At 42.9% G+C, this 20,120-nt stretch overlaps 1 protein-coding gene across 7 annotated transcripts in view; it reads left to right on the forward strand.

Moving 5' to 3' along the window:
- PLD1 (phospholipase D1) overlaps nt 1-20,120 on the forward strand; it is a 206,854-nt gene that overhangs the window by 131,135 nt on the left and 55,599 nt on the right. For 5 of the 7 annotated variants that reach the window (XM_041731565.1, XM_041731562.1, XM_041731564.1 and 2 more), the window contains 6 exons: nt 2,628-2,831; nt 3,817-4,030; nt 4,601-4,714; nt 10,599-10,727; nt 11,467-11,585; nt 13,133-13,246. In XM_041731565.1, coding sequence (XP_041587499.1) covers nt 2,628-2,831; nt 3,817-4,030; nt 4,601-4,714; nt 10,599-10,727; nt 11,467-11,585; nt 13,133-13,246 — 894 coding nt within the window. The remainder of the gene's footprint in view (nt 1-2,627; nt 2,832-3,816; nt 4,031-4,600; nt 4,715-10,598; nt 10,728-11,466; nt 11,586-13,132; nt 13,247-20,120) is intronic. The other 2 variants (XM_041731567.1, XM_041731566.1) reach the window with 1 other exon arrangement.

The raw sequence follows: 20,120 nt of genomic DNA on the forward strand, positions 1-20,120 counted from the left end.
TAATGCCGTTAAAGATTGTGAGGCTGGAGGTTAGCGTCTTGAACCCAGCACAGCACTTCTCAGGCAGAAAAGGTTCAGGCAGGGGGTGTATTTAGAGCCCTCACAGATGGATTTGGGGGAAGCAAATCAAATATAGGAGAATGCCTTTAACGTATGGGCAATGGCAGTGACTGGGAGGTTCTCTGTCAGTTTTAATGTGTAGACTCAAGAGACTGCTTCGGCCATCAGCACTGACACTTTAAAGAGGTTGACACTGGTAGCAGGGGAAACATGGTCGCACATGGAAATGAAGCCCCGCACTGCCTTCTCTTACCCTCTTCCTGGTGATTCCAAGCAAAGGCCCAGCATTTTGACTCTCTGTTATAAAAATCATTCTGGCTTTTTTATTATTATTATTATTATTATTGGAATTCAATTTGCCAACATATAGCATAACATCCAGTGCTCATCCCATCAAGTGCCCCCCTCAGTGCCCATCACCCAGTCACCCCCACCCCCCACCCACCACCTACCCCCAACAGGAAGGAAATTCTGACATACACTAAAACATAGATGAACCTTGAAGACATTATTCTGTATGAAATAAGCCAATCAAAGGAAGGCAAATATTGTATGGTTCTATTTATATATATAAGTCCAAGTCAGAGACAGAGTAGAATGGTGTTTCTAGGGGTTGCAGGAAGGACAGAATGGGGAGTTATTGTTCAATGGGTACAGAGGTTTGCAAAACGAAGGGTTCTGGAGATAGTGGTATGATCAAACGATATGAGTGTACTTTACGCCACTGTACTGTACATTTAAAAATGGTTAATATGGTAAATTTTATGTGTATTTTACCACACATAAAAGAAGTAGGTTACTAAAAAAAGTAGTCTCAAAATTTTTTGGAATGTTTCTACTTAGAAGATCTACAAAAATAGGTCAGTCTGGGATCATTTAAAAAGAATTCTGTTTGAAAGCAGGAGGCTAAAAAAAAAAAAAAAAAGAAAGCAGGAGGCTAATATCTTCTAAAAATATCTTTCAAATCAAGAACTGACAAAGTATGCATATCCCTATATCCATATGCTTGCCATTTTAATCCAATGGCTGCCAAAATATCAATATACCTATTAAAAATTTTGTCAGAGATAGATATTGGTTAAACATTTTTTGAGGGTTTTTTTGTTTTTAAAATAATATCAGGTGTAATGGAATTCTTTAAAGTGGAAAAAAGAATCAGCTTATGTCGAGCTGACTTACTGAACTATATGGCCAAATTACTAGCTAAATGGCAGCTGCCCCAAAATGTGGTATGGGGTGGTGCTGGTGGAGAGGCTTAAAAAGTAACTAAAAGTCTTCCTCTTCTAAATACTGAGAATGAAATTAGAACTTTGGTGTATACATAGCACATTTTGGGTTTTTTTTTTTTTTTTTTTTTTTTTTTATGATAGTCACACAGAGGGAGAGAGAGAGAGAGGCAGAGACACAGGCAGAGCGAGAAGCAGGCTCCATGCACCGGGAGCCCGACGTGGGATTCGATCCCGGGTCTCCAGGATCGCGCCCTGGGCCAAAGGCAGGCGCTAAACCGCTGCGCCACCCAGGGATCCCCACATTTTGGTATTTGAATTCTAGAGAATGCTATTCAGGGGAGAATAGCTAAAATTGACAACTGAGTAAACAACAGTTGTTGGCGAGGATGAGGATAAAGGGGAACCCTCTTACACTGTTGGTGGGAATGCAAACTGGTGCAGCCACTCTGGAAAACAGTATGGGGGTTTCTCAAGAAGTTAAAAATAGAGCTACCCTGAGATCCAGCAATTGCACTACGAGGTATTTATCCAAAGGATACAAAAATAGTGATTCGAAAGGGCACATGCACCCCAATGTTTATAGCAGCAATGTCCACAATAGCCAAAATATGGAAAGAGCCCAAATGTCCACCAACTGATGAATAGATACAGAAGTGGTGTATATATATATATATACACACACACATATATATATATGAATATGACTCAGCCATCACAAAGAATGAAGTCTTGCCATTTGCAATGACATGGATGGAACTAGAGTGTATTATCCTAAGTGAAATAAGTCAGTCAGAGAAAGACAAGTACCATGTGATTTCACTCACTGGTGGAATTTAAGAAACAAAAACAGATGAACACAGGGGAAGGAAAAATAAAGTTAGATAAAAACAGGGAGGCAAAAAAAAAAAAAAAGGGAGGCAAACAGTAAGAGGCTCTTATCCATAGAAAACAAACTGAGGGTTGCTGGAGGGGAGGAGGTGGGGGGACGGGCTAATTGGATGATGGGCACTAAGGAGGGCACGTGATGTAACGAGCACTGGGTGTTATATACAAGTAGCGAATCACTAAATTCTACCCTTGAAACTAATACTACACTAAATATTAACTAACTTGAATTTAAATGAAGTCTTGAAAGAGGACCAAAGCAGAACAGAAAAGGAAGGAAGGAAGGAAGGAAGAAAGAAGAAAGAAAGAAAGAAAGAAAGAAAGAAAGAAAGAAAGAAAGAAAGAAAGAAAGAAAGAAAATGCTATTCAAGGGAGAAGACAGATCTGTTTTATTACAAAATGAAGGACATTTTAAAAAGTGCATCACCTGTGGTGTTTCTTTTCCCTCCCAAGGTGATGAGGCACCCAGATCATGTGTCATCCAGCGTGTATCTGTGGGCTCATCATGAGAAAATTGTGGTCATCGACCAGTCAGTGGCCTTTGTGGGTGGGATCGACCTGGCCTATGGAAGGTGGGATGATAACGAACACAGACTCACGGACGTGGGCAGTGTGAAGCGTGTCACCGGAGGACCATCGTCTCTGGGGTCTTTCACAGTAAGTGGATTTCACCTCTATGGAACTGCGTAGAAGGGACACGATTTGTATAACTGCGTTAATAGCGGGACTGATTGGTTGGTCGAATGGGGGGTGGCGTACCCCTGTATGAGCAGACCTGGTTTCAAACACCACCTGGCAAGTGTGTAACATCGCATCTCTTACTCTCAGTTTCTTCTCTTGTAAGAGAAAAGAGATCCAATAGTGCGTTTGATAGCTCAGAGCAGCTCCTTTCTTTTCCATTTAAACAAAGGACTCATTTCTCGTGTGGAAAAAAAGTCCATAAAAATATGGGTCGATTGGGCTTTAAGTTAAACAAGCAGACTTATTTATTACAAGCGCCTGCTGAGCCTTTTGAAATCTTCCTACTTAAAGACGTGCAAAATAGGGCAGGAGTCAAGGAGGGGCTTCTTTTGAATGCAGGAAGTTAATAACTTCTCGAAGTACCTTTCACATCAGGAGCTGCCAAGACACCCATATGCCCGTATCCACACGCAGTGCTGACTTGTTTCAGCCCTGACGGTGACCAACATATCAATACACTTATTACAATTTTGATGGGCTCACCTTTTTTTACTGCTGGATATGTTGGTGACCTTTCTGGAAAGAAAGAGTTGGTGAATAAGTAGCTGGGAAAATCATTAACAGAAAAAGCATTTATCAGAGGCAGAAGTTCGGTAGCTCAACGGTGACTATAACTCACGTAATTGTGTTTGGAATAAAAAGGTTAGTAGGGATGAAGTTTCAAGAATTTGGCCTACTGAAGGAGGAGCTACAATGGAACGCCTGGTATCCCTGTGCTAGCCCTGACCCGGCTCCTAGGAATCCTCCACTGCCCTGTGGCTGACCTCACCCATATTGTGTGTGGGTTAGAGGGCCTCTGTCATGTGTGAACTTTACACTTCAGCTCAGCTGGAATTAAAGGATCGCATTGCAGCATACCTTACGCAGTGTCTTTTTTTTTTTTTTTTAATAATTTTTTCAGGCTGAAACAACGGAGTCAATGGAATCCCTAAGCCTGAAAAATGAAAAGGAGTCTAGTAAAAATGTGCCCACCTCGAAGAGTGTTGATGATATGGATTCAAAGCTGAAAGGAATAGGAAAGTCCAGAAAATTCTCTAAATTTAGCCTCTACAGGCAGCTCCACAGGCATCACCTGCACAATGTAGACAGCATCAGCAGTATTGACAGCGCCTCCAGTAAGTCTTCCTTTGCCAGGATGTATCTCGATAATTCTGTCCTGGACCCTGTGTTTACCAGTCTTTAAAACCCGTCTTCCTGGAATGGAGTCATAGGAGCGATGCTGACAGGTGGCTATATGGCCCTAGTCAATATCCTGCCATTTTGAGGCTTTGTTGGCCTCATTTAGAACAAATTGTTTTATTCACATACGTAGTCATCACGACCCCAATTCATACTTCTGATGGTAGCAGAATGACTAAGCGTTTCCAAAATAATGCCAAGTCACGAAGAGAAAAGCATTAGGTGTCCTTCACTTCTCAGGGAGGAAATTTCATTTCTCTTCCTATCCAGTGATACATGAAGCTTTTATCTTTAAACATTAGATTTTCTACATCTTATAAATTTGCTGTTCTTTCCAAATCTGTCTTAGAGCTCTGCAGTTTTCTGTTGCACAGAATTTATGACTGATTTTATAGACTTGCCCCATTTAAAAAATGATCGAGGCTGCTCTTCAGTTTAGAAAACTTGATGTGTATGTATTTCTCTGTGTAGAAAAAAAAAAAAAAAGAACTCTCAACTTTCTCCAGGTTATTGTAATCACTGTAGAAGTCGTCAGAATTTAATCCATGGTTTAAAACCCCACCTGAAACTCTTTCGCTCTTCCAGTAAGTCTGAGCAGGGGCTCCCTAGACCTGACACGGGTAAGTGATGTGTGAAGCAGCAAATGTCCTTAGGCTTCCGCTTTTGCTGCATGAGCCGAGTGTGTTTCTGGATTGGCTTCCTGTTTGCACAGTTTTCACGCCACACGTATTACTAGAAATTGTAACCTGATGGGCTTTTGTAAGAACTAGGTGTTTGAATGAGTTACTCAGGACCTAACGTGGGGTGGTGGGGATGAAGAGGACTTTGGCCTTGGATCGCATCAAGGGATGAGTAACGATCGCAAAGTCTGGCAGCCACAGGAAAATCCTAAGCTAGTTTATCGTGTGCGGACTGCCTGTTAGGACCCTGAGCACTGGTGGTGCTTGGGAGTCGTGGTGTTATCTCCCTTTCTGCCCATCAGGAAACTGAGGGGCAGAGACGATAAGGAACTTGCACGATGGTGTTCCGGTTTATCAGCCTCCCAGAGCTCACAAGGCAGATTTGTGAGTCAGCAGAAATGCGGATGACTGCATCACCAGCGTTTGGCCGAATTCCAAGGCCAGGGTTCTAGTGTGCTATTCAGAAGACTGAGGCAGAGCCCAGCTGCAGGGGCTGGATGTGAGTCACAGGGGGGACCTTGGTGTTTCTCGGGCTCTGAGGAGACCCCTCAGTAGGTGGGCCCTGGGCCCTCCCACCTCTATTGGTTCTTGCTCCAACCAGAGAAATCCTGCATATATATATATATATATATATATATAACATTCTACTGTTAGTAATAAAAGGAATTTAAAGAGCACAGCTCTACATTTAAGTTGTGTAATGAGGGGATCCCTGGGTGGCGCAGCGGTTTGGCGCCTGCCTTTGGCCCAGGGCGTGATCCTGGAGACCCGGGATCGAATCCCACATCAGGCTCCCGGTGCATGGAGCCTGCTTCTCCCTCTGCCTGTGTCTCTGGCTCTGTCTCTGCCTGTGTCTCTGGCTCTGTCTCTCCTTCTGTCTCTCAAGAATAAATAAATAAAAAAAATCTTTAATAAAAAAAAATAAGTTGTGTAATGACTTAAACTTATAGTGTCTCATAGGACTTGAAACCCGAATTAAACACAGAGTAGCTCTTCATGAGAAATCTGAAGCTGAGTATTTGCTTGAGTTAATAACTTCCTTTCCTGAGGCTATAAACTGGGTTAGCTTCTTTGCAGCGTTAGTTTCACCTTAACGCAAAAGACCATGATGGCGGGGCCTGGGTGGTGAAGTTGGTTAAGCGTCCAAGTCTTGATTTCAGCCCCGGTCATGGTCATGGTCAAGCCCCGCACTGAGCCCCATGTCTGGGCTTCATGCTCAGTGTTTGAAATTGTTTTTCTCTCCTTCTCCACCTCCCCCTGTTCTCTCTCTTTCTCAAATAAATAAATCATTAAAAATAAATAAAGACCACAATGAACTGGGTTTCTAGTGAACCTTACTAGTGTATAGAAATCAGTGTGTAGCGTGCATGCAAGATCACTATGGGTTAATTAGAAATAGCACTAAAATCAGTTCATATGGAATGTAATTAGTAATCACGACACATTTCTGTAATATATATATTCAAAATCATTCAGCCATTCTTCAAGATTTTTTTTTCTTTCAAAATGATGTTGCAAGAGGGAGAATTTTAAGTTGCAGTGGCTTTGCTTGATGACTATTAGCTTTAAACAGTTGACTTTTTCTCCTCTTATACTCAACAACTGCTTGCTGATATTTCTTTTGAAGCAAGATTAAATAAATGGCTGAGGGGAGGAAATCATTTCTGCCATTGAGCTGAGACAGTGTTCCAGTCCCAGATATCTAATCATAAGGGATAAAGAACAGTAGGTTAAAGCGTGTCTAAACACTGTTCTCAGGGATGCAACAGTATAAGATACAGAAGGCTTATTTTCTCTTGTCAAAGAGTTAATTATCTAATAGGTAAGCATCGGGTTTAAATGTTTCACTGACCTAGTGCCTTAGTAATTCAGCAGGGAGGAGATACGCCTACAGGTAAGGGTTGCCAATGAAGCCTTGTCCATAAATGTAAAGCCCGATCCACAATTCAAAATCCGACTTTCAAAAATCAGAAGGTTTTTTAAAAAAAAAATATAACTCATTGAGAACATATTTTGGAAGTGGCCTTGAATATAGGCAAAGATTTAGTAGATAGAGCCTAAAAAGGGAGAAAAACGGGCACCCAGGCAGATGTTACATCTTAAGGCACCTGAATGGGAAATGCCAAAAAATGTGTATTTCAGCGTCTCAGACATAGGTGTGGAGTGTGTAAATACCTAGAGGTCTGCTGTTTCTTATCGAAACTCCTAGGGATCAGATGTGCTTCAGAAATGAGAGGATTCTGGGTTTTAGAAAGGTAATGCAAAACCTATAATATTATACTGCTTGCAGGGTCCAGGAAATACCCTGTAAGCAAATCGTTTATATTTGTGCAACAGCTGATGGGCTAAACAAAGATATAACCTTTCGTCAGTTTAGGTCGAATGAGCTGTAAGAAAACGTTTGACATTTCAGAGCTTTTGGGTTTTAGAATTATGGTTAAGGTGTTAGTAAATTTGTGTACAGGTTGGGTTTGTGGGATAAATCTGCACCTGTATTGGGAGGGTTTTGAAAATCAGGTTGCGACATTGAGCTTCATCCACTAGATGTTGGAGAACCCCGGGGGGGGGGGGGGTGGGGGGAGGGGTTGGAGAGGATGGGCCGTGGGGGGATGGAGGGGTTAAGGGTGGTGTTGTACTAAGTTACATTAGAGACACACGGAGTCCAACTAGCTTGTCCCAAGAATGAAGTGAACAAAACAAACTTTTTCCAAAGACGGAATCCGCAGAATTTCAATGGGATTTGAGAAATGGCCGTCAGGAGGTAGGTGGGGAAGATCAAAAAGAAGGAAAGAGGGGGAGCCAACATTGATTTGGAGCTTTGAGCTTGAGTGACTATGAATGGAAAGCAGAAATCAAGGGCATCAAGGGAAGGCTTGGTTCTGTGAGGATAGTAGTGATTCTAGTGTCAAACACGTGATTTTAAGTGTCGGTTGGACAAGTAGGTGGACATGGCCAAGTGAGGTCCTGGGCCTGGCTGTACATCTTAGAGCCACAGGAGAAGCTGGTGCTAGAGGGGCACACTTAGGAGAAGGTCAGGAGAACTTTGTTGGGGAGGAGGCACCAGGAAAGAAAGCCAAGAAGGGGGGTTGGAGTAATGGTGCGGAGGATGCAGGCCTGGGCTGTGGATGGATGAGGATGGCAGGAAACTGGCATGAAGCCCGTGCCAAAGACGAGGCAGGTGCACTGATGAATCCCTGGGAGCCAGATGCAGACTCAGGAGGGGCCCCGCAGATCGGCGTCGTGGGGGTGAAAAGCCTCTCTTCGGCTGATAGCTGCTCCTGCGCTTTTGAGCAGTGATCCCAGTAACTAGGGGTCCTGGGCTCCATTGCCTTAATATTTCATTTGTTCTGAGGAAGACCTTGATTTAGTTGAGATAACTTAGGCCAAGATTATTTAGACTGAAACCAAAACCATGTCTGAATTAGGAGCAGCTTGAATTCAATTAGTACCAACATAGTTTTTTGAGACAAGAATTTTCTGTTTTGCTTTTCTTACCCTAACTGGTAGGGGAAAGTTCATTTTTACACAAACATATGTATGTAGATGTAAAGCTCTAGCCTGTATATATAATCTATTATCTTACATATATATATTTTTTTAAATGTTGGAATCTGACCCTTATTTATCTCATTCTGTTTCCTTTTTTTCTCTCTCTTTAAAAATGCAAAGTGCCATGCTTACTATAAAGATTTGACTGGTGAGCAAACAGATGACCAGTACTTTGGCCTCTCAGTCTTAATGCAGCAGGAACATAAACCCCTGGGAGAAGTCAACAGAATTCTATTTTTAACGTGGCTGAGTTTTGTTAATAATTACCACTTTAAAGGGCACCTGGGTAGCTCAGTTGGTTGAACTGACTCTTGGTTTCAGCTGGGGTCATGGTTTTCAGGGTCCTGGGATGGACCTGGTGTCGAGCTCTGGGGTCAGGGCAGAGTCTGCTTCGCATTCTTTTTCTCTCTCTCTCTCTCCAGCCCTTCCCCTGCTTACATGTGCACGCACACTCTCTAAAATGAATGAATGAATGATGAATAAAATCTTTAAAAAATTAATTAGCTCTTTAAGACATTTTTCTTTTTCTTTTTTTGTAAGAGGTGGGGAGGGGCAGAGGGAGATGGAGAGAGAATCTTAAGCAGGCTCCATACCCAGTGCAGAGCCCAACTTGGGGCTCGATCTCCTAACCCTGAGATCATGACCTGAGCTGAAATCAAGAGTCTGACACTTAACTAACCAAGTCCCCCAGGTACCCCAAGACATTTTTCTTTTACAGATTATTTCAGTAACCTTTGAAGGTTAATTATTCCATTTGAGATAGAATGTTGGTGGTGTGTGTGGTGATTGTTTAAAAACTTTCGCTCTGCGAATCCTTGTAGGTTGCCTCCTGAATACCGGCACCTACACCAAGCAGAGAAGTTACACGCCCCACCCCTGAGGAGTTTGCAGACCGGGGCGGGGGTGGGAGGGGGGAGCATCGTCACACACTTGTGCCCCAGAGTCAGGGGCCCTGGGGCATGCAGCTGCTGATGGATCTATTCAACAGCTAGTGGCTGCCTCTCCCTGCTGGGGTCTGGGAGGTATCGGTGGGGCAGGTAACAGCTAATGTGGCTCTGGGCGGATGTGAAGACGAGGATGAGAGGGAGGGAAGATCATTCCAGATGGAAGGAATAATGTGCCAACTGCACCAAGACAGAACAGACCACGCCTGTCAAAATACTGTGAGAAATGTGGTGCACACAGGGGCTGGGGTGGGGAAAAGAAGGATCAGAAAGGGAGGTTGGCACCAGTTTGGGAAGAGCCTTCTGTGCACACTCAGCTTTACAGATTTGACTCCCCGTAGGTAGCAGGTGGTCTTAAAATGCTTTTAAGCCAACAGTCTGCATTTTAGAAAGACAGTAGTGGGGACGTGTGGTGGTAGGGGGCCAGGCCACAACTCTCACTGGTACTTGCTACCATTTATTCACTCAACCAATAGTTTTGCATCCAGTGCCTATTTGTTAAGTGCCTCTTTCGTGCCAAGCGCTGCATTTGTGATTTGTAGTTCTGCTTGTCTTCCTGCTTAGTGGTCTTTGTGGTCAACGTAGCCCTGTAAACGCACAAACTACTTAAGGCAAAGTATTTACCTTTAAGTAAAATGGTCCCAGCAGGGCTCTTTGTGAAACGTTGCAGTGGTTTGCTGCTTTTGCACCTGTGTAATCATAAGTTCTGTGTGTTGTGATTTTTTTTTCGTGGGTGTCATTTTTGATGCTGGGAATGTAAAATGTTAGGGGCCTAGGATTTTAGATGCCATCCATGTAGGCCAAATTCTTCCTTTCTTTGTATAAGGAATCCCTGATCCAAAAAGATGAAGCTCAGTATCACTTAGCTTGACGATCTAGGGCTGCAAATCTGAGGTTCTTGCTTTTGAGGTGCAAAAGACAAGAATTATGTATCGGGCGTGCACCGTATTGGTTGGGGAGAGCCAAGGGCATGATTTCTTCATGGCCTTTGCCTCTCGTGTTTCTCTACCTGACCTGCTCTTTGATTGTTCCTCCCAGTGACTTCTTAATTCACAGTTAACTCCATGATCCGTTCTTCAGTCATCTGGTAGACGGGGCAAAGAATGTTGGGTTTCAGTGTCAAGTGATGAGCCTGGTGATAGGCCCAACTACCCACTAATGATAAACTTGTGTGCATTGTGAAACCTTGCCAGCCCACGGCCTCAGATGGCACGAACACCTAGTTTTGAGCCTTAAGGAGAACAGTTTGGAAGTCTCTAAGGGGTTAATAAATGAGAGGTGAGCCTCCCTCCCTGAGGCCCACCTGAACACAGTCTCTGCTGCCTTCACAGACACCAGCTCCCTCCGCAGTTTACAGACGGGCATGGGAGAGCTCCATGGGGAAACCAGGTTCTGGCATGGAAAGGACTACTGCAATTTTGTCTTCAAAGACTGGGTACAACTTGATAAACCTTTTGCTGGTGAGTACCATGATAGTGGGTGGCCTGCTTACATTTTGTCTTTTACTTGTCAGCATCTGAGCAAGTTTGCATGGGCAGGCTATCATGTCCTGTGTTCTGCTTTGCTGTGTTTTGGGTATTAGGTAAAAACTCTGGGGACTATGATTCAGCCATACACTTAAGGACTTTTCCTTATAGTCGTAAAAAGGAAAGAGCGTGAGATATAGCTTGCTGTCTGAAAACTCTAGGTTTCATCTCAGCATATCTTGGGGGTAATCATCTGTAATTCTGTAAGAGATGGTGCCCTTCCTTTGATCATCTCCTTTTCTGAGTCTCATCTTCATCTCCCAGCATTAAAATGGCACATTTTCAGACTATCACTTGTACATGTTCGTCTAGGGGAAGATAGAGATGGAACTGTGTACACGGCCTGGGGTTATTTGAACAGGACACAAAAGGAAAATGTGATATTAAGGACACACCTTAGATAATTGGCACCAACTCACATCTTGCCTTGCCTAGTGATTATCTCATACTAAGTGAAATGGAAACATCATGGGGGAGGGACACGGTTGCGGGGGGACTGTGCCCCTCCATGTGGTATCTATGTTTCCCTTGGCCATCGAGGTACAGTTCCACCAAGCCAAGTCAACACTCCCACGTCTCCTTTTACCTATCATGGTTGGGGGCAGTGCTGGAATCAGATGGCTCGTCCCTGGCACAGCAGTTAGTGACGATGCTTGCCCGGGCCACCGGGCAGATTTCATTGACAGATACTCCACTCCCCGGATGCCGTGGCACGACATCGCCTCCGCAGTCCACGGGAAGGCGGCTCGCGACGTGGCGCGTCACTTCATCCAGCGCTGGAACTTCACGAAGGTCCGTGGTTGGTGTCATCATGACTCGGTCCATATAAAGAGAGTGAGGCTGGAAGACGAGAAACCTGGTGGGGTTGGCGAGAAGGTGCTGCGGTGGCTCGTCTGGCATTGAGGGCCTGGTTGTCAGGGCGCCGGGCTCTGTGGGCAGAAGAAGATGATGTTCCTGAACTTTCACTCCACAGACACTTGAGTGCACAGAGAGACGGATGCTACGTTCAGGGCCTGCTGTGATCCTTTTAATGTTTTGGATACTCAGTGCTGATTAAGCATCGGGTCTGGACTGATGGTCATCTGGAGGCCTATTGTAGGGGGGCAGGGGTCTCGTTTGGATGAGAGAGCTCAAGCTTTCCAGTTCTCCCAGTCCTGGCATTGCGCTGGGTTCATACTGGTCCAGGCTTCTGGGAGGGGGCTCTGAGCGAGGGGAGTGGTGTGAGCACATTTCCTTCTCTTCAGACTGGCTGTGCCTTCATTACAGGAATAACTTAAGTACCTACCATCTGGCTGTCATTAAGGTCCCATCTTATTTACTGTAAATTGTGATGAGGCCTTAGTCTCCTTGATAATCTGGGGGGAAAAAGTCTTATCAACAACTTAGAATCTCACCTTGATTTTCATTTGCATAAGCTTTTATTTACATAAACTTGATGACTTTTTAGAAATAAAGGAAATATTTTTTTGAGATTTATTTATTTTAGAGAGAAAGAGAAAGTGAGAGAGTAGGGGGTGGGGTGGGGGCAGAGGGAGGAAGAATCTCAAGCAGACTCCCCACTGAACATGGAGTCTGAGAAATAATGAAAATATTTTTTAACAGAAATGAAGGGAGCATGAATGAATAAATGAAAGGATATTACTCTTAACCTACTAGTATCTGGGATTGGTTTTGGGATTTCAGATGCTTCTATGCTCTGTTTGTGGTAGGATAAGTTGGTAAACCCCAGAAAGCTTTTTAAAAACTATACAACCTTTAGCTCAGGAAATTTTTTTTTTTTTTTTGGCTATTTCAGTTAAAGAAGTAATCTGATAGGGAATTTATTTTGACATTGCTTCTAATAAGCCTGGAAAAATGAGAAATAACTGAAATGTACATTAATAGGAATTTGTTTAACAAATTATGGTTCTTTATCATTTTCTTATGAAGTTATTAAAATAGGATATGCAGTGCTGTACTGCTGTGACAAGATATCTAAAACATAGTAAGGAATCAGTCTACAAAAAAAAAAATGCCATTTTTGCAACTATGTGCCTCTAAATCCTAGAGTATATTTAAACTTTCTTTAAAAATATAAAATAATACATGCCCACTACATAAGGTTAAAAAAGAAGAAGAAAAAGAAGGAGAAAAGGAGTTCACTGACACTGGAAAATGGAAAGAACATTATAGAAATAAATAATCTATTGCCTCTTCAACTAGAAACCCACAGTTAACGTTTTTCTTTTTCACTTTCAAATGAATCTGAATTTCTTCTATAATCACAAAGTAGGGAGGAAGGGAGCTATTTTCTCATCTGGATCTTTTTTTTTTTTTTAACCTGTTTTCCTTTATTTTAGATCATGAAATCAAAATATCGGTCCCTTTCATATCCTTTCCTGCTTCCAAAATCTCAAACAACAGCCCATGAGTTGAAATATCAAGTGCCTGGGTCCGTCCATGCCAATGTACAGGTAAGTCTGGCTTTTCTTTTTCACTAGATGCTACTGGGTAAAATTACTCTTATTGGATTTAGTGCCTATTACGTTGGCTTCAGTGAGGACACTGAGTTGACCTCACAATGAGGACAAGTCCAAAACAAATCTGAAGAGACCTTTTAAAATTTAGAATTATATTTCCAATTTAAAATGTATTCCATTTATACTCTTTTTAAAACTCTTTTATAAATCAAATAAACACAGAGCTTTACTTCCTTAGCACTTGTTTCTTCTGTTACTCGTCTTTTACTCTACACTGCAGCAGATTTATCATTATCTTTACATGAGTGTCTTTTATGTCACCTGTATTATCAATTTCTTTAGCAACACACTAAGTTTTTTTTTTTTTTTAAGATTTTATTTATTCACGAGAGACACAGAGGCAGAGACGCAGGCAGAGGGAGAAGCAGGGTCCCTGCGGAGAACCCGATGTGGGACTCGATCCCAGGACCCCGGGATCATGACCCGAGCGGAGGGCAGACGCTCAATCGCTGAGCCGCCCAGATGTCCTAACACACTCGTTTTTTAGGCCTCTTTTCCTCCCACTGTAGCTGTCCTAGAGTCTTACACATGGTAGGTGATTGATAATCTTCTTAGCTGATTCACTTTGATAACAGTTACAGAAAACAATTCTAGTTAACAAGCATTTCCCTTATGAGAGGGTCTCACAGAAAGCATGTGTATTCTTAATCTGTATAATCCGTCATGCATAAATTGTAAAAACATCAAATGCTCCAAAAATTTATATTCCTATCTTTTTGCCTTTTTTTTTTTTTAAATGTGTTTGATATTATCACTCGTAGGTTACAGAATGACTAAAGAGGATTAATCAGTCTGGAACAGCTCATCTATACATACAGAATATTTTGAAAAATTTCTTTGTCCTCAACTCGTGACATTTGCTATAAAGGGCCTGGTTTTAGTTTCCTCAAAAATATTAAGTGGACACATATGTTAAAAATCTTTATGTCACAAGGATTCCAATAAATGTGTTCACAATTAGAAAATGTGTAAATGAATAAATATCTTTAGAAAAGGCCAGTCAAGGAAAGGCTGGTCCTGTAATTGCTTCCGAAGTAACCCTAGCAACATGACACACAGTAAACTGGGGACTGAAGTGACCCTAGCAACATGATATCCCTGTAAACCTGGGACTGACACCGGCTAAGCACCAGGAATGTGGCTGAAACTTCACATCTAAGAAGCTAGTTATAGTTCAATCTAATTTTAGTTCCTAATTAACCACATGCCTTTTAGGGGATCTTTCAGTAGAATATGGAATTTGCTTAATGGAGTCACATAATTTTTTACCACATCCAGTCTAAGCACCTCAAATTACAAATAGGAAAATTAAGACCCAGTGGAGCTAGGAGACCTGTCCAGGGTCACCAGCTGGCTGTAGATAGAGGTGGAGCTTGAAATCCTGCTCTAGTCCTTTGTTACTGCGGCTCTAATATCTTGAGGTCATCAGAGAAAGAACTAGGATGGGCTGCCCTTGTTCAAGGTCATCACTGTCATCATCAAAAGTATTATTTAAGTAGGGACACCTGGGGGGCTCAGTCGGTCAAGCATCTGACTCTTGATTTGGGCCCAGGTCATGATCTCGGGGCTGTGAGATCGAGCCCTATGTTGGGCTCTATGCTGGGTGTGGAGCCTGCTTAGGATTCTCCTTCTCCCTCTCTCCGCTCCCCTCTAAAAAGGATTGTGTAAGTAAAGGTCCAGCAGTGGGCTACTGACATCACTAATACAGACTTATATAAGCTGGTCATGGATTCTAGTGAATATGATCATGTAAATGAAAGGCCTAAGTCAGTTACTTTGTACTATACACAAGTACTCCTTTGTGTCTAAGGAATAGAAAGACATTTTAGGAAATACCTATAGCAAATATTTAGTTATCCCAGGCTACAGGAGACAAGTAATTTAAACTTAGAGACATAGATGTGTATGTGTTCATATGTAAGTTAACGAATATTTTATGAACCTGTTTAATTTTATTCTACTCGGAGGGAAAAATTACCCATGTTATAAGATAAAATAGGAGCCTTCATGTTAAGAAAACAAGAGAGTTTAATTTAAGATTTGAGGTGGCGTTAAAATTGATTCGGTGATGGACTTATCACAGTTAGCAGACACTAATTAAGCATCTATTAGGAAGGAATTTCTGGGAATTGTACATTTTTGTGACCAGCAGAGGAAGTTGTATCCTGGTGTTGCATAAACATACGCATGTCCGCTCTACAAACTGCCCCCCTCTTGAGTCACCTTCTCTGCGTCACTGACCGCAGTGTTAGGGGTGGGGCTGGACCCGTGAACCTCCTAATAGGCTTGTATGTTCATCCTCCATATGCTCCAGTGGCCTGGTCTCGGGAACCAGTGGAGCCGGTTGATTTGAAAGGAAGTCTACCGAGACTTACTCGTAGGTTGGTTAAATGCCATCTGCTTGCACAGGGAGCTCATCCATGCATACTTGGGTGCTAAGAAAGAAGACAATGGTTCTCCGCCTCTGGAAATGTGGTTAGCTGGGGGAGAGAGGAAGCTATGATGTTGACATGGTCAATTAATGATGCTGGAAGTGGTCTAGGACGCACGGCCAGCATGAAAGTACGTGGCCCAGCATGCTGTGAGAGTCCGGCAGTGGGGGCGAGAGCACTGGGTGTCTCTCATAAGCAATAAGCTGGCCTGCCCAGTCAGTGGTGGAACCAACGGGCTCAGACCTTTTGCTCTTGAGGAGTTGGCAGGTGGGTGGGGTTGAGATGGCATAAGGCCAGATTGGGGTAGGCCTGGGGTGCCGGCCTGGTTCATTTGGACCTGATCCTGGAGATGTTAGTGAACTTTGGAACTTTTTTTTTTTTTTTCACCTGGGGCATGCTATAGGAATGCTTTCTGAAAACCAACCAAGTTCGGAATTTCCAAACCTGGCTTTACCTGTGAGATGCTGATAGCTATGCCCCGATTTCCATGGACAGACAAGTTTTTGCGGATTTTCTAAGCACAGGATTTCTTAGCACCTTTAGTACGCTGGTGTGGATCAGGAATCGCTAAGAATGAATGTGCTGAGAATTTCCCAAGCTGAACTGACGGAGGAGCTCTCATTTTTGTCACGTCTGTTTCCACCTCTCTGAATGAACACACTTTGGGACCCAAAGTTTACACAGATGAAGAACTTAGACTAGAGACAGCGGAAAGCAAGGAGATCAGTAAGGAGGCTTGTGACTGTAATTCTAGCATATGCAAAGTTTGCATTTGTAAATCAGTATTCTTTTTCTTAAAGAGGACTCCCCCTCAATTTAAAAAGTGTTAGACCTCACAGAACCTGAAGATGTTTTTCAGAACTGCCAAAATAACTCCGGTTGTGAAAACCGGGGGCCCAGCCAGGCGATGCCAATTTTTTGAAGTCAGGAGAGTCTGAGATGACCAGAAACCGAAAAAAAAAAAAAAAAAAAAAAAAAAAAAGAAAAGAAATGACCCTGCTCTGTTTCTCTTTTTCTATAAAGTTCTGACCATGGTGTTGTTTCACTTCACATTATTTACTGGCTCTCAACATTATTCATCTTGTCCTAGACATTATTGTTTTCGAGTCATGAGCCTATAGAGCCTAGAGGCCAAAAGCAATAATCTAGCTGAATTCCTGGTTTTCCAGAGCATCCAGAAGGGAGCCAGGAGATAAGACCTGGTGTGTAGTAGGCAACTTGATACTTAAAGGGTCGATTGTCATCCTTTCAGGCCCTTCCCGCTCTCAGCTGTCATGTGGCAATAGCCAAATAACTCTTACATACTCTCAGTTGAGAAATTTAACACAATTTAATAAAGTTCTTTCTTAGGCTTATTCTTTTTAAACAGATTCTAACATCATTTTTAACAATTTATTGTTCGTAACAAAATTTAGAGACCACAAGCTTTAATTAACTCAAGGGGATGGTTACAAGGGGAAGGGTAGATTCTAGAGTTAGTGTGTTCAAATCCCAGCTCTGCTACGTACCAGCTGTGCAACCCTGGGGAAAGTGCTTCACATCTCTGTATGCATTTTCTTCGTCAATAAAACAGAGATCCCAATAGCATCTGCCTCACAGGGCTGGTGGTGATGGCTAAAAGAATCCACGCAAAGCCCTTAGAAAGGTGCAGTAGCTTGGATTATATCGATATTAGTTTCAGCCCTCAAGCTTTCCCTAGTGTTTTCAGGAGTTTAGAGCAAAGAAGTTTCCATTTTTCTGGGTGGGCCACTAGGGTAGTCCTGGATACAAAATCTTTATACCATGTACTTATTGAAATGGAGAGAGAGAGCATTTGATGTAATAAAGTAGGTAGTAGGTGAGACTCATGTTCTTTTATTTGCAAAAGGGAACCCAATTACTTAATTCTTTAACACCAAAACATTGGGCCCCATCATCCTTGGTAATTCCACACCAGCCGCGATGCACAACAGTCGCAGAAGGCTTGACATAACCGGCCAGGGTGAAGAGTCAGGGAGGCCGGAACCAGGGCAGGGGGAACGGAGGCCGCCCCCACCAACACGGATTTCTGCTACTAAAAAAAAGTTGTCTGAATCTGAAAGCTGATTTCAGCAACTTCCACTTTTAAAATAATCTTGAGTGTTGCCCCTCTGAACTGGGCATTCTCAGAAGCCTGCCAAGAACATTTAGGGAAGAAAGCAGGAGAAGGACTTGAGGCCCATGGGTGGAGGAGAGATGGCTCTGAAACCACTTATGCACAGACTATATAAAAGAACTCGTTTTCTCCCTAAAAGGAGCAAACTAGATTCCCAAATGCTATCATTGTCACTTAAAGTAAAGGACCAAGACAGAGGACATTTGGCATGTCTCTCAAGGTAAAAAAAAAAAAAAAAAGCCTGATGCCAAGTTAGCATCAATATGGGATCAGGGACGCCTGCGTGGCTCAGCAGTTGAGCATCTGCCTTTGGCTCAGGTCGTGATCCAGGGGTCTTGGGATCGAGTCCCACGTTGGGCTCTCTGCAGGGACCTTGCTTCTCCCTCTGCCTGTCTCTGCCTCTCTCTGTGTGTCTTTCATGAATAAATAAAATCTTTAAGAAAAAATATGGGATCAACATAGGGACCAATCCTCTTTGTTAAATTGAGCAGCTTATTGGAGAAAAGCCATTCCTTAGACAATCATTGTTGAGAAGTCCTGCCAAATCAAGAGAACTAATTCCACTGGAGTTACATCTTTTATCTCTCTGTTAAAAAAAAAAAATTAAGCAGAAAAGAAATACAGGCCAGTGGAATGACATCCAAATTACATTAGTGGAAAAATTTGTTCCTACACTTGGGGGAAATGGCCAGATGACTCTCTGAAGGATGTCAATGTAGGAATCAACATAGATTTCCTCAATCAGTGTCTAAATCAGTATAGATTTCAAATCAACATAGATTCCAAAGGCCCACAAAATGTATTGTGAAAAAAATAAAAAAAAAAAAGAAGTAGGTAGGCAAGGGTAAAAGAAGGCCCCTTACCCCTAAGGCAGTTTCCTAACATGGAAGCTATTTCCCATTTATGGACCAGGTCTTCGTGCCATGGCCTTCCTGCGCTTGCTGCTGTGCTTCTTGGCAGGAGAAGGCCCATGAACAGGGAGTGCTTGCTCCTTGCCTGGCGCTGCCCTGAAGCTTTAGCATCAATATCTGTAGATTATCTCATTCAGTCGTCACCAAACTGAACTTTTGTGCGACCTCTTATTTTCACAGATGAGGAAAGTGAGACTTTGGGAGGTTGAAAGAGCTCAGGGAGTATCGGTGTGGCTGAGGCTGGATCCTGGGCAGCCTGACCCCAGTGCCCGAGGTGGTAGCCCGTAGGGAGAGACGGTTCCCCACCCCAGAGATCTGGCTGCTTGTAACCACCAAGGGCTTCAGGGAGGCAGAGCTGCCTGGCGTGCTTGCCTTTTAAGATCCTCTCCTGGAGCAGCAGCCCCAAGTCCTTCCTCAACTGTCTTCTTGCTTCTTTCTGGTTCCCGAGAGCCCCCGTCTATACCTTTTTTCCTAGGATTTCTCTCCCTTTAAGTTTTATTCTTCCAATGTTTCTTCCTCTCCTTCAGCCTCAAGGATAACTTCTCCCTACTATTCAGGCAAAAGCACCATCCTACATGATTGCTACATGTTGTGGATTCCTACATGTTGTGTGCTGACTGGATGACACTCAGTGGCACGAGAGTGGTCATTAGAAGGAAGGGCTTGATAGGATGAGGCAAATTCTTGAGTGGAGTCCATTTCTTAGTGCCCCTGGCCTGCTGTGCTCCTCAGTACAGACTGGAAGGATGAGACCCAACACTGAATGCTTCTCTTACCTCCCGACCTGTGCCACTGATGAGCTTCCACATGGAAGCCAACTTCTGCTTGAGAGACATATGGCTGGCTCTTGTCCTAACAGTCTGTGGTCCATGACTGGCCTGGGAGTTTAGGGAAATAAAAAGAAATTAAGATATGTGCTGAATTTATAGAGAAGAAAAGCATTACAGTAAGAAGAAAGCCAGCTTGGGACAAATACTAAGAAACTTTGGAAAGTCTTCCTTCAAGAAGAGATTTCTGTATTTTAATCCATATATTCAACTTGGGCCCACTGTATATAAGGGCGTCTGGGCTTGTGGGTAAAAGAGAAGGTTTTTCTTTCTTTCTTTTCTTTTCTTTTCTTTCTATCTATCTATCTATCTATCTATCTATCATCATCTATCTATCTACCTATCATCTATCTATTTTTACAAAACATTTCAGCCATTCTATACATTACCGAGTGCTCACCATGGTAAGTGTGGTCACTGTCACCCTATAACATTATTCCAGTATGGAATATCATCATCTATATTCTCTATGCCATCTATGTGACTTATTTATTTTATAACTGG

This window comes from Vulpes lagopus, chromosome 17, assembly GCF_018345385.1.
Source record: "Vulpes lagopus strain Blue_001 chromosome 17, ASM1834538v1, whole genome shotgun sequence".
Classification (NCBI taxonomy): domain Eukaryota; kingdom Metazoa; phylum Chordata; class Mammalia; order Carnivora; family Canidae; genus Vulpes; species Vulpes lagopus.